At 42.8% G+C, this 12,889-nt stretch overlaps 1 protein-coding gene across 2 annotated transcripts in view; it reads right to left on the reverse strand.

The window, feature by feature from the left end:
• The window catches only part of ZNF516 (zinc finger protein 516), a 101,549-nt gene that overhangs the window by 13,830 nt on the left and 74,830 nt on the right, over nt 1-12,889 (reverse strand). For both annotated transcript variants that reach the window (XM_072330313.1, XM_072330314.1), the window contains exon 3: nt 2,192-3,679. In XM_072330313.1, coding sequence (XP_072186414.1) covers nt 2,192-3,679 — 1,488 coding nt within the window. The remainder of the gene's footprint in view (nt 1-2,191; nt 3,680-12,889) is intronic.

Here is a 12,889-nt window from a genome sequence, read left to right on the forward strand (position 1 = left end):
ATAGGCTTTCTGGTGCCTGCGTTCACTCAAGTCAGCTTCAGTTTATGTCTTTTATTGTTTCTCCCCACCTCTCTTAACATGGCTGGGAGCTCTCTGGATCAATACAATTTCTCCGAGCAGGTTGACAGGATGTAGTCTTAGATAACATCAGCAAGCTGACCCACACTAAGGTACCTCGAGGTGCTGGTGGAACAATTAACCAGTACTCAGAGCAGGAAGAAACTTCGGACAACATTCCCAGCCCCCGTTATGCCAAAAGGGGACTCAGCTAAGATTTGTACATGAACACTGCCCCTGCATTTGTAGAAAATGATCACAGAATCACAGAAGCATCAAGGTTGGAAAAGACCCACAAGATCATACAATCCAACCATCCACCCATCATCAATAGTTCTCACTAAGCCATGTCCTTCAGCACAACGTCCAAATGTTCCTTGAACACCTCCAGGGTCGGTGACTCCACCACCTCCCTGGGCAGCCCATTCCACTGCCTGACCACTCTTTCAGAGAAGTAGTATTTCCTAACGTCCAGCCTGAACCTCCCCTGGTGCAGCTTGAAGCCATTCACTCTAGTCCTATCACCAGTTACACAAGAGAAGAGGCCAACACCCAGCTCACAACAACCTCTCTTCAGGAAGTTATAGAGAGCAATAAGGTCTCCCCTGAGCCTCCTCTTCTCCAGTCTGAACAATCCCAGCTCTTCCAGTTGCTCCTCATAAGGTCCATGCTCCAGACCCCCCAGCACTTCTCCTCTTAATAAAAACTATGATATTGATGTTCTTTATAATAATTACACAGACTCAGACTCTAAGCGCCTGCTAAATGATTTACTCATAGTAACAACAGTCAGCCCTTATGCAGCATTACTTTATATCTAATTGAGTAAAACTAACAACAGAGTGACTTAAAGGTGCACCTCATTTGGCCTCCCTGTCTTCTCCAAAAGGCTTTCACAGAGACCTGACCGAACATTATGGGCCTTTCCCTGCCTCACAGCTGTCAGAGCAGTCAACCTGCATACAGCTTCTGGGAACTAGGCTGCTACTGGCCCTTGTATACCAGCTTTTCAATGTCCTATGTTTCAGCCCGTTGTAAAATGGCCTTACAAGCTCACAGTCCTTTGACGAAACAGAGCATCATGTCATGCACATTAGGCACTCCCAGTTGTAGGAATAAAGATGTGAAACACATGCTTTTTGCACGTGGAAGTCGGTTCTTGAACAGCTTCTAGTAAGAGAAGAAATGTTTAAGAAGCCTGGACAGCTTACAAATAGCAAAAGCTGGGACTCCGGTTACCACTCTCCAATCCTACATGCCCATCCCAATAGTAATAAATCACTGTGACTTTAAGTTTCCAGTGAGGCAAGCTAATTTTGGCAGATAGTCAGAAGTATATGGTTTCAAGTGCAAATGCACAGGTTTCTTTTTTATTACATATACATTTGCCTTGCTTTGTTTTGTTTTTACATGGCAGTTGACTGGCAAGAGACAGAAGGAGAGCTGTGGTACTTACTTTCTTATTCCCTGAACTTTAAATTGGTTATCTGCACAGCAGTCTTTCCTGCTTACGTGAATTAGCATGTAACGTATTCAGCCCCACCACTTTTTAATTATAAACTTTCAAATGGATCAAAAGAATCATTTGATAAACACCGTAGCAGTCTTTGGTACGGACAAGGAAGATCTTAAGACTTTTGTCAAGAAAGACAAAGGACACTGACAAGTGATTATCTCTTTCTGTTGTTGGAAGACTTGTTTGCAGACAAAATTGAACAAAACCTCTGAAATAACATCACAGATAAGCCCCAGAGGATGTTTATTTTGCCCGAAGCAAAAAGATTATGATGTTTTCCAGCACCAGCATATCACTGGAATCATAGTGTGACAGCGCATCTGTGTAACTCCAGCCTGCTTGAAGCAAGGGGACAAAGGAACAGTAACACTCCAGGTGGAACCAAATACATTTAACCCGTGACAGAAATGTCATGCAGTGCACAAGGGGGGATGCTACAATGTTAGAGATCTGTAAACAAATCTACTCAAGCCTATCCAGAAACGACGGAACACTGAATTTATAATCCCAACAGCTAAATGGAGAGGAGGAAACTGTTAAACAACGTGTTGTGGCTCAGATCGAAGAAAGAGCAAGCAAGCCATGTCCCCAGCTCTGGAAGGGCTTGTGAAATCTTACCTGCGTGATCCAGGACTGGGCTGTTGGCACCGCAGGTTTGGTACAACGAAGCAAGGTCCTTTGGAATGTATGTTTTAAAGATATTTAAAATGTCCAAACGTTTCTCATGCCCATCTGATCCCAGATCCTGTTTGCTGGAGTGTAAAACCGAGGAGACTCCTGCTGCACTAGGCTGGGGCTGCATCAGTGGACTTGCTCGTGTCACGGCTGTGCAGTTTGCCAATGTCCTCATCTCATTCCCAGCCTTCATGTGAGACTCCCTCTGAGGCACCGACGGCTCTTCATGCTTAGTGTACTGCTCATTTTTGCAAAGGGGGTGATACTGTGGCGGTGGGTTGTATTTGGCCTTCATGGAATCAGATGCACAGTGCTTACCTGAAGGGACAAAACCAGTACTTCCCTGGGGAACCACGTACTTTTCCACTTGTTTACTGTTGGTAGGCTGCATGCTAGGCCTGGATATGACTGTCTGAGTAGGCGTTATGCTTCCACTATAGGCTCCCATTTGCGTAAGTTTGGAATTTGCTTCATATTTACTTTTTAGCGGAGGCTGTTGTGCTGCTGTGCTGTATTGCTCCTGTGAATGGTTTACTTTGGGCTGTCTGTACCCATCCAGACCTGACAAGCGAGGACCACAGTGGCCAAATGCATGACTGTCCTTTGATTGATGCATACTCCCAGACTTAGCAGTCATCCCAACAGGAAGAGAACTGCTTTTGGACCCTGGTAATGCACTTGGCACTTGAGTACGTGTAAATCTGGCAACGGGCAAAGGCTGGCATTCCTTACCACCAAGAACGGGAGGGGGGCCAGTACGCCCACTCCTTGCCAGGAAAACCAAGTTGTTTTTAATACTCTTGAATCCATTCTGTTGAACCCATGGGGGCACCATTGAGTTACAGCTGATTTTGTGCAAAATTCTTTTGTGCATCCACAGGACCTCAGGGTAGTAGGTCTTGTGACTGCAGAAAGGACATGGGTAGATAATTAAAGCAGCCTGCAAGGATATATTCAAATTTTTATTGCATGAGTTATCCCTTGTTGATTTTTCACTCAAATCAAGTGGAACTGCCTCTTCAGCTTCAGCACCTTTTTCTATCAGAGGATGCTCCCTGTGTAAGTCTAGCAAATTTTCTCTAGAGTGACTAGCTTGCATTTCTAGTGATGTTTTCAAGTCCATGACCACGTTTGAAGATGTCTGGCCCACACCTGAAACAAAGCCAGCGAAGTGACTGGAGCAAGGAAGCCCTTGGCTGTGGTGAAATGCAGGCATCTTTATATCTGCAGAACCTTTCAGATCCTGGTATTTCGAAAAGGGCTCCTTGATGACACTCTCCAATGTGGACACCAACGCCGGAATCTCTGGTTTCGATTCATTGGCCTCATTTGCTCTGGCATTGTGGCTTCCCAGCTTCATATTTTCCTCCAACTGAGATGTTACCATAGGGGTTTCCTCTTCAGAAAAACTGCAGTGGTATGGCTTTTCATCTGAATGGGACAAACAAAAAACATAATTGTCACTTGATGGAAAAAGGAGTACAACAGACAAAGCAAAAATCACGAATAAAGTAAGATAGAAGGATAAAAGAACAACTTTGGAATTAGTATTGTAATGACAGACTACAAACTGAATGTACTGTATAAGCAAGAAAACTGTGAAATAAGACACAACTGTTCAATTTCCTTTTAATAATCACGGTGAAGTCTGGATAAACTCTCTAATGCTGGACATTTTGAAGAAAAAAACAATTCAATAATATACCCACGTTAAAATTCTGTGACTCTAAGAAAGATAAACAAATATGCAGCCATTTAATGCTTTAACAAAAGCAAAGATAATGGAGCCAGATAAGACTGACCTAGTTAAAGGTCTGTCAGCATTTCCACTGCAAGCCCCTATTTTCAAAGCGTTTATAACTCAGCAATAAAAACTGGCTCCACACTGAAACCAAGAATATAAGCAGATACAGAGTATAGAATAAATTGCTCACTTAAGAGAGACTTTAGCAGTGGCCCAGTATAAAAGATGAGTCATGGAGAATGTAAACTTTGGGTTTTCTGTCTGTTAGTTTAATGCAGACACGTTTTTATTTTAACATACGTTTATGTTTTGAGTCAAACTTTAGGTAAATTTTATGACAGCTCAATCTACTGAGAGATAAGGAATTCATTCATTGTCAGCCACTGAGATTACAGAATTCAAGCCAGACTTTCAATTCTTCTCAGTTTCTCCTTTGCTTCTCAGCTCTACAGAGCAAATTTATCTAACACATGTCCTGGAAAGGGAACATACTGGGCAGTAATTAAAGTAGTTTAGAGGGAAGCAGAAGAGTATGATTTGTTTGCTGAGAGCACAGCTACCTCCACTCGCTCTCACAATGCTTATCTCTCAGAGCTGCTGATAAAGTCGTTGAATCCCTCCAAATCAGTTCACAAATCAATTCCAGAGAGATTTTCATCACAGCAGTAATGCTTACTTCACTGAATCCATTTAACATGTAACTGAATTGAATCATCTGACAAACTTTCAGTTTCAATTAGCATGTAGTTAATGAGCCACTGCCAGGCTAGTGCAAGGGGACTATGCTCCATCTAAAATGCCACCAGTCCAAAGAGATCATTGTATCCAGAGGAGGGGTGACAATGGGAAAGAAGTGAACTGCTCTGTAGCTGCCTATCCTCTCCCATCAACTCATAAAAGCGCTTCATCAAATGAAGTGCTGCTCCCTAGCAAGACACAGTGCCACTGGCATTCTTCTAGATTTCACAATGGAAGAAGCATGTCTCCTGGAGTTGGATTTTCAAATAAAGTCTATTTAACCTCATATTCAATTCAAGGGTTAAACAACAACAACAACAACAAACAAACAAACAAACAAACAAAAAACCTAAAAATCATAGAATGGCCCATGTTGGAAGGGACCTTGAGGATCACAAAGCTCCAAATCCTCTGCCATAGGCAGAGCCACCAACCTCCACATTTAATACTAGACCAGGGCCCCATCCAGCCAGGGCTTGAACACCTCCAGGGACGGAGGACCCACAAGCTTTCCGAGCAGCCTGTGCCAGCACCTCACCACTCTCATAGTAAAAAACTAAGTAATTAGGTTAAAAATAACCCACAAGATTTCCAGTCCTGCAGGGCTGAACGCTCACTCTGCTACTCCGCTAAGATCATTTTCCTTTCAAACTCTCCAAGGGAATAAACTCAGGAAAAAAAACCATGACACCCCCCCCCCAAAAAAAAAACACCACCAAACTTGTTTTTCCTGTGTCAAAGGGGGGCAGGGCTTTGGGAATGCACAGGCCTGGCATTACTGGATAAGTTTACAGTTTGAAACAAAGACACTGCATGCAGCAGTGAAATCTGACACTGCACATCTGCGTTACTTTCAAAGCACATCTGTCAAAGCCCAAAATATTTGTGCTCTTAAATAAGATTTTAAGGCTTCCCTTTACGATCACAAGGAGCGGCTCCTTTGATCAGCGCAGTAAATAATGAAGGAAAGCAAAACCAAATCATTCAATAGCTGCAGCATTCAGCGGGGCTGAGCTGGCCTCCAGGCTAAGCTCAGCTCAGCGCAGAGACATGGGGAGGTGCATAGCACCCCAAATCTTCTGCCAGGGCTGAGGTGAGTGACTCCTCCATCCTCACAGCTGTTATCCCATCATTTTGGTCAGCTTGGCTGCGGTAAAGGAGCATGGCCACAGAGGCCAGCAGCTGTGGGGAGCTCTGCCTATCTCTGGTCCTCCTCGATGCCTCCTGACTTTGTCCAAACCCACACACTGTGCTGGTTCAGACAAACTGATTGAGGTGGTCTGATGCTGAGATGTAGCAAGGTCCACACCTTTAAGTCTGTGCTTAAGGAGAAGGGAGGATACAGACAGACAGATCACAGATCTCTGAGACTTAACAGTTGTGTAGAAAGCCTGGGATATGGCTACAGCTCTTTTTGTCCCTCCCAGGTTAGTGCAGCTAACAAGAAAAAGGGATTTTACAGGTGGGAAATGCAGAACAGAATGTGAAGATGTACAGTGGTGGTGATGAGGTAAATCTGGGCACTCCCACAATGCTGAAGTCAGACAGTGCCAGTGCAACACATGGAAATCATAGAATCATAGAACGGCCTGTGTTGAAAAGGACCATAATGATCATCGAGTTTCAACCCTCCTGCTATGTGTAGGGTCACTGTCCACCAGACCAGGCTGCCCACAGCCATAAAACACAGTCTCTAGCACTCTCACAGCTCACACAAATGGTACTAAACATACCAGAAATAATTTTAAAGATCAGATGAGGAGCCTCAATAGCAGAATTTGTATTAATTGCTCAAGCAATTAATGACAATTTTAGCTTCTAGCAATAAAATGACAGAACGATAGATAAATAAAATCTAAAATTAGCACTAAACAAACACACTGCTACCTCTCTCCCCCAGGATCTGCACACACACAGCCTAAGTCTCTATGCATACCTTCCCATCTGCCCCAGGGACCCAACACCCACAGCAGAACCAGGGCTGCCCATCCCCATGGCATGTTGGGAAGCACGGGCTGGGTGCAGCAAGCAGTAGGAGCTGGGGGAAGTGGGGATGCAGGCAGAAGGAAGGGGAGACAGCACATGGCCCAGTAATGGCATCACAACCTTTTTAGAAAAATAGATGAAATTTATTCCTGCCCGCTCCCAGCCGCTTGCCCCAGCTGAAAAGGGGTACTAACAATCCTTTTAAATCACTGGTATAAAATATTGCTCTAACCAGTGCAGTGCAGGCATTACTGTCACCAGAAACTTTCGAGATTTTATTATGGCCAGGTCAAAGCAAAAAGTCATGAATGGGATGCCTTCTGCACAATCTCCAGGGACTATAACTCATGTTCCCCATTGAAAGACTTCTTGGCTAAGCACTCTCTCGCTTTCTTCCCATCAGTCTCTGTTATCTTCTTATTTTCATATTAATTCCTTTGCTTATTACACAAAACAGCAGTTTATCTTTTGTACTTGAGAGGGACAAAGGACCTTTTACCACAGCCTTAAAGCATTACAGGTTTTGTGTGCTGTAGACAGCTGGCCAACACTTGCAGTAGAGGACTTTTGCCCAGTACTTGGGAAGGAGGTGGCTGCTGATGCCATCTCATGCCTTCAGTTTGGACATAGCTTCAGATATTGGTGCTCTTAAATTAGATGTTAAAGCTTCTCTTTAGGATTTTTTGGGCATAGCTTAAGATAAAACAGACCACAGCAGGACAAAGTAGAATAGCTTAAAATGTTATACGGGAAGAACAGGTCCAGAAATAGAAGAACACCCAGGGATTCAACCACTTCTTCAGAAACAGATATATGACTTCTACTCCTTAGTTACATATCTTACACAGGCAGACAAAAGAGAAACCAATTCCTCCCCACACAACCCCCTTCTCTCCTCTTCCTTCTCACAAGCACAGACTCCGCTTATTTCCTCACAGCTCTGGCCTCCTCAGAACCAGAATTCAGAATGGGCTGCACAGATGTTTTAATTCACGAGGCTTCCTATAAAGTAAACCAGGCTACAAGCCTGAGGACAATGAAACCGTGATTTCTATTCAGAATCTATTCAGAACAGCAGAACCATCTAGAAATTGGCCCCTTTTCTGGCTAGCACTGTAACACAAAGAGTTGAGGGAAAGGAGCAGATGTGATGTGTTTGATTTTCAGTAAACATTTGATAGTGATTTGCACTTTGATATGAATGCTACAACTTGATTTAGAAACTGAAAATAAATTATGATAAAAGGAAAGGAAAAAGGTGCAATATTTCAAAGATTTGGTTCTATTTCACTTGATGTTTTCCTTAATAATCCAGAAGAGACTCTAGACAGCATGCTAGCTGAAATTTCCAGGAAATGTCACATTTGGAGGAAGTGCAGAAATAATGGGGACAAGGAAGTAATGCACAGGGACTTGGAGAGAATAGAAATGCAGTCTGAAAATAATCAAATGAGATTCATTCTGAAAGAAAGCAGGCTAAGACAAGTGAAGGGAAGCGATCCAAAAACCCCATGAAGTGGGAGGGAGAAATCTGGGATGGAGCAACACTGAAAATAACAGATGTTACAGTAGACAACAAGTTAAATAAGAGTGTACTAGGTGAGGTTCTTCAGCATAACTTTCACAAAAAAAAAGCATGCTATAAAACTAAAACTACTCCTCTTAAAAGGACACTTTTATATGATGGCAGTACCAGCTGCATTGTTATACAAGCATTAAGCATAATTATGGGAAGGACGGAAGAGCCTGCAGTAAGTACAGACCATGGCAAGAGGGAGAGGCAAAAAGCAGGTATGCAGTACAAAATTGTGGCATTTCACCCCGAGAAAGGAAGGCCCACCAAAAACATACCGCACCCTCAGAATATCTGTGAAGACCTGCAAATATAAACAAGTTTGGAGGAGTTATGAAGAACTGTGACAGAAAAGTAACCAACTATGAAATAAAGATGAAGAATTATAGGTCCCTAACCTCACTGTTGGAAGACAGCAAGGTGACAGGCCAGTGCCTGCAAGCTTTTGAGGAGTACCAGGTTCCCAAGGAGAATTATGTCATCCTGAGCACTGGAGTGTATCACAACAATAAGATATAATTGCAAACAGGAAAACTTCCAACAACTAGAAAAATAACCTCCCAGTTGTGTATACTTGTATAGTAAATGTCAAGGGAAGAGTTGGAACATCACACGGAATATGAAACTTAGATGAAACACTACTTATGTAGGATAAAAATCAATCATTTTCATAGGGAGACAGAAAGCACGACTTAGTTCTTCCCTTTGCTCTACTCACACAGCAAACCAAATCCCCTACTAAGCTAATATGCACACCAGTAGGGTTGTGTTGTGCACACACACCAAAAACAGCCTTCTCATACTACATCCCTACAGGGTTAGCCAAGAGAAGGACTCCTGGGGAATTCACCAATGCGCCCCAATCCCATTTAGCAGTGTGCTGATCCTCTGGGCACAGCTCGTGCTGTTTAAAGAGACCTGTTACCTGTTTTGTTGAGTATGATTTGCTTCCCAGTGACAATGCCCTGTCCCTAGGTTCTTATCTTCTACACCACCCATTTTCTTCCCCAGATGCATTACACAGCAGTACCCCAACATGGCGTTAAAGTGGATGCGAGGTGAGAGACAATTCCAGAGCACGCTCTTAGATTTCCTTACAGAACAAGGCTGCTTGCTGCAGTGAGATACCAGGAAGAAAAAGTTACCTTGTTTTGCTACAGCCAGCGTCTCATCTGAAAAGCTCACCTTGCTCTGTATGTTGTTGGATATTTTTAGATACAGCTGCAACAGCTTCTCAATAATTCACAAAAACAGATGAACACGATTAGACTGGAATAGTCAATACAGCGTGACAGGGCACGCTAGTAGATAAGATGGTAATACTGAAGGATAAAAAGCACAGGACCAACTAATAACCCTGCTTCCTCTTGAACTAATTTTAGAACAAGGCTGTTTTTGGCTGAAGTTTGAGTTTTTTATCAGAGCAAACTGAATACACCTCTTGAGATTGTTGATTGTTGCAATGCTGTCCAACACAAGGGGTTTGTCAGTCTCCTACTTCTCCCCACCCCACAATGATTTCACTGCAGCTATGCTGGAGGGAAAGCCAGAGGTCAGCCGTGCATAGAAACAAGTCCAAGATGCTAGAAGACATCCTGCTTTTTTCCCTGTCATCTGGTCACGAACAAGAAGTTTCTGTTTTATACCACACTGCTTCTCCTTATTGTTATCAGCAGCTTTTTGTTCTCCTTTGGCTACATGTTGGGGACTTACCTTTTCCCTCCTAAGCTATTTGCTGTGTATTTGTAACAGCACTGCATAGTCATCCTTAGCAAATGACTCCAGAGGCAATGGGAATGCTTGACTTCTCTTGATAGCGACACACCATTTTTGCTGTACTGATCAGACTACCCGCCCTTTGGTTTAGCTTTGTTCATGATCTCAATTCTCCTTTTATAAACCTCAGAGTTACTAAAATGACTTTCAATTTTTTAATCTCATGTCTTTCAATTTCAAGACAAAGATGCGTGACGGTCATTGCCAAATTTCTACCAAACTGGGAGTGGATGTGGAGGACAAAAAAACATCATCTCACAAGAACAGGAAAGAGCTGCAGTTTTGTGTTGTTGGTTTTTGGGAGTGGGCCTAGGGAAGGGAAATTATCATCTGAGCAAGGCAAATTTTAAGTATTTTAGGAACCTTACAGCAGCAAAATTGCATTTCTTTCCACTCTTTTTTTCCTCCAACAGCACTATTATGGTTCTCACAATGATTATATGACTAATGCTTGGATCCCTACACATCAATATTAACAGTATTATTCTTGAGTTATTTTTCTTGCACACTTCTTTCTGTTCCTGAAACAACAATTTACGGGCTTATACCAAAGGTCCGTTTGTTTTATTTTATCAGTTTTACACTCAGCAACTTCTGATTTTGCACACAAGTTCCTGTTTCTCCTTGCTGTGGAACATCTACATTCTCATGCTGCCCTACTTCTTCAGAAATCACATCCCCAGCGTGAAAACAGCCAACCGTCCCATCATCACATTGCTCAGTTCTTCAAGGCAGAACTGCGGACAGTCCATGAGATGAATGAGAAAAACGACAGCCCAGTCCAGCGCTCCCAGCACTCTGATTCTCCATCTGACTAATCTCTCCTGCATTGTCTGGGAGGACACCTGCTGCTTGTGGAAACAAAACCCGCTGAGCTCTTACAATCTGGGCAGCAGAAAAAAATGAATAGGCAACCATCAGTCTGATTCAGTAAAGTTTGTTCGGTGCTGGACTGCACATGTTGTGGGTTGTTGTTCTTGTTTTTTAATTATTCCAGATTATTATTATTATTAGAGCCACTGACTGCATCATTTTTGCATTTTGGAAAGGATGCAAAAGGTCACTGAGCTGATCAGAAGAAAAAAATATGAAAATCTTAGTTGATTAAATTTGAAACTTAACCTTTTAATGCGAGTGAAATCCGAGTCTGAGAACAGTTACGGTAAAGCACACAAAGGACCTCTTCTACAAGGTATTCCCTTGCTCAGTGAAATTACAAATTCCTTTGCACAGCAGAAATGCTTTAGAGTTATGTCACACTTCAAGGATCTTTTCTTTCTTTCTTTTTTTTTTTTTAAAGGGGCCTGAAACCTCCCTCCACCCACACAGCTCCAGCTGCAAATGCCTGCAGGTTTACTGGAATTTCAAGCGCTATCTGAGAATATGTACTAGCAGAGTAACAGAGGAATTAAGAGGGGAAGGGCATCACGTCCAAAGTCTGGCTGAAGCTTGTGTTGATAAAGAAGGAAAGGAGAAAAAAAAAAAAAAAAAAAAAAAAAAAAAAAAAAAAAAAAAAAGCATGAAAATTCACACTGAACTTTTTCTTTCCAGCTACATGTATTTTTCCTCAAAGAATATTTGGCTTTGTTTTCTAGGGTACCAATGCTACACGCATTTCAAAGGCCAACTGACTGCAAGAGCAGCTCCACGTGCAAATGGCACCAGCCTGCCCCTCTTTCTACCACCCTCAGTTTCACAGAGGTGCTGGCAAGCTCACGCTAATGCCTAAATTCAAGCTCTCTTCTGGGACCCATCTCCCATGGTACTATGCGGCCAGTGCCAGCAGCAAGCCTCAAGCAGGGGACTGGCCTGCCCAGCCATGTCTCACAGCCACACACAAGAGCATCAGGCATTGTCTTCTCAGTCACCCATCAGGCAAAGGAAAGTGAACTGTCTGCATTACACGAAGCTTTTGCACCTCTGTTACCACACCAAAAACTGCCTTTTCTTCCTAAAAGAAACTTAAGGCAAAAGTGCATGCATAGGGAAACAGAGAGTCACAGAATGGCTTAGGTTAGAAGGGACCTTGAACACCATCTAGTTCATCAGGCAACCTGGGCAAAACAGTGACAGAATCACACAGGTTTGAGAAGTACAGGTACCTTCACAGTCCTTTCACCTTCTGGATGCTGAGAGAATGGCAAGCACTTATCTACAAATTTGGGGAAATAGAGAGAAAGAGAGATTACTACCTACACAGGACCAGCGCAAAACACTTGTAGGCATGGCTTGCCAAAATGAAAACTGTACAATTTGGCATAGCCTTAATATTGCTGATCATAAAGTATTTAAAGAAAATTACGGGATATAAAACCCTTGGAATGCTTTGCAAAATTAGGAAGTGATTAGGCCAGACGATACCAATTTGACTGTAACACAGCTTAGTCATAATTCCAGACTTAACAGCAATGCTGCCTTAACTGGTCCAAAACTTAAGTGCAGTACTTCCAGGGCACTGCTTAACATTTCACTGTGTGTGGCCCTGCTTGTTAACTGCAGCACAGGTAGAAGGGGGGAAAAGGAAAGACCATTAACTCAGCAGGGCACATAATTAAATTTGAGAAGGTTAGATTTGGGTGGCGCTTTTTCATTGTTATGATTTAAGGCACAGAAAGAGAAATACAAATGGTTTTGATGCGACAAAACTACTAGAAGATGAGGTGAAAAACTGTGATCCAAATTTATTATGATATTTTCTTTTTTTAAATAAGTGGCAGCCTGCCTTGCCTGGACAGCCACTCCAAACACAGAACGATACAGCAGTAAATCTTCCTGGAGATTTTCCCTTTCATTCCTACAGTCAGACATGCCACAACGTCTGCTC

This window comes from Excalfactoria chinensis, chromosome 2, assembly GCF_039878825.1.
Source record: "Excalfactoria chinensis isolate bCotChi1 chromosome 2, bCotChi1.hap2, whole genome shotgun sequence".
Taxonomy (NCBI): domain Eukaryota; kingdom Metazoa; phylum Chordata; class Aves; order Galliformes; family Phasianidae; genus Excalfactoria; species Excalfactoria chinensis.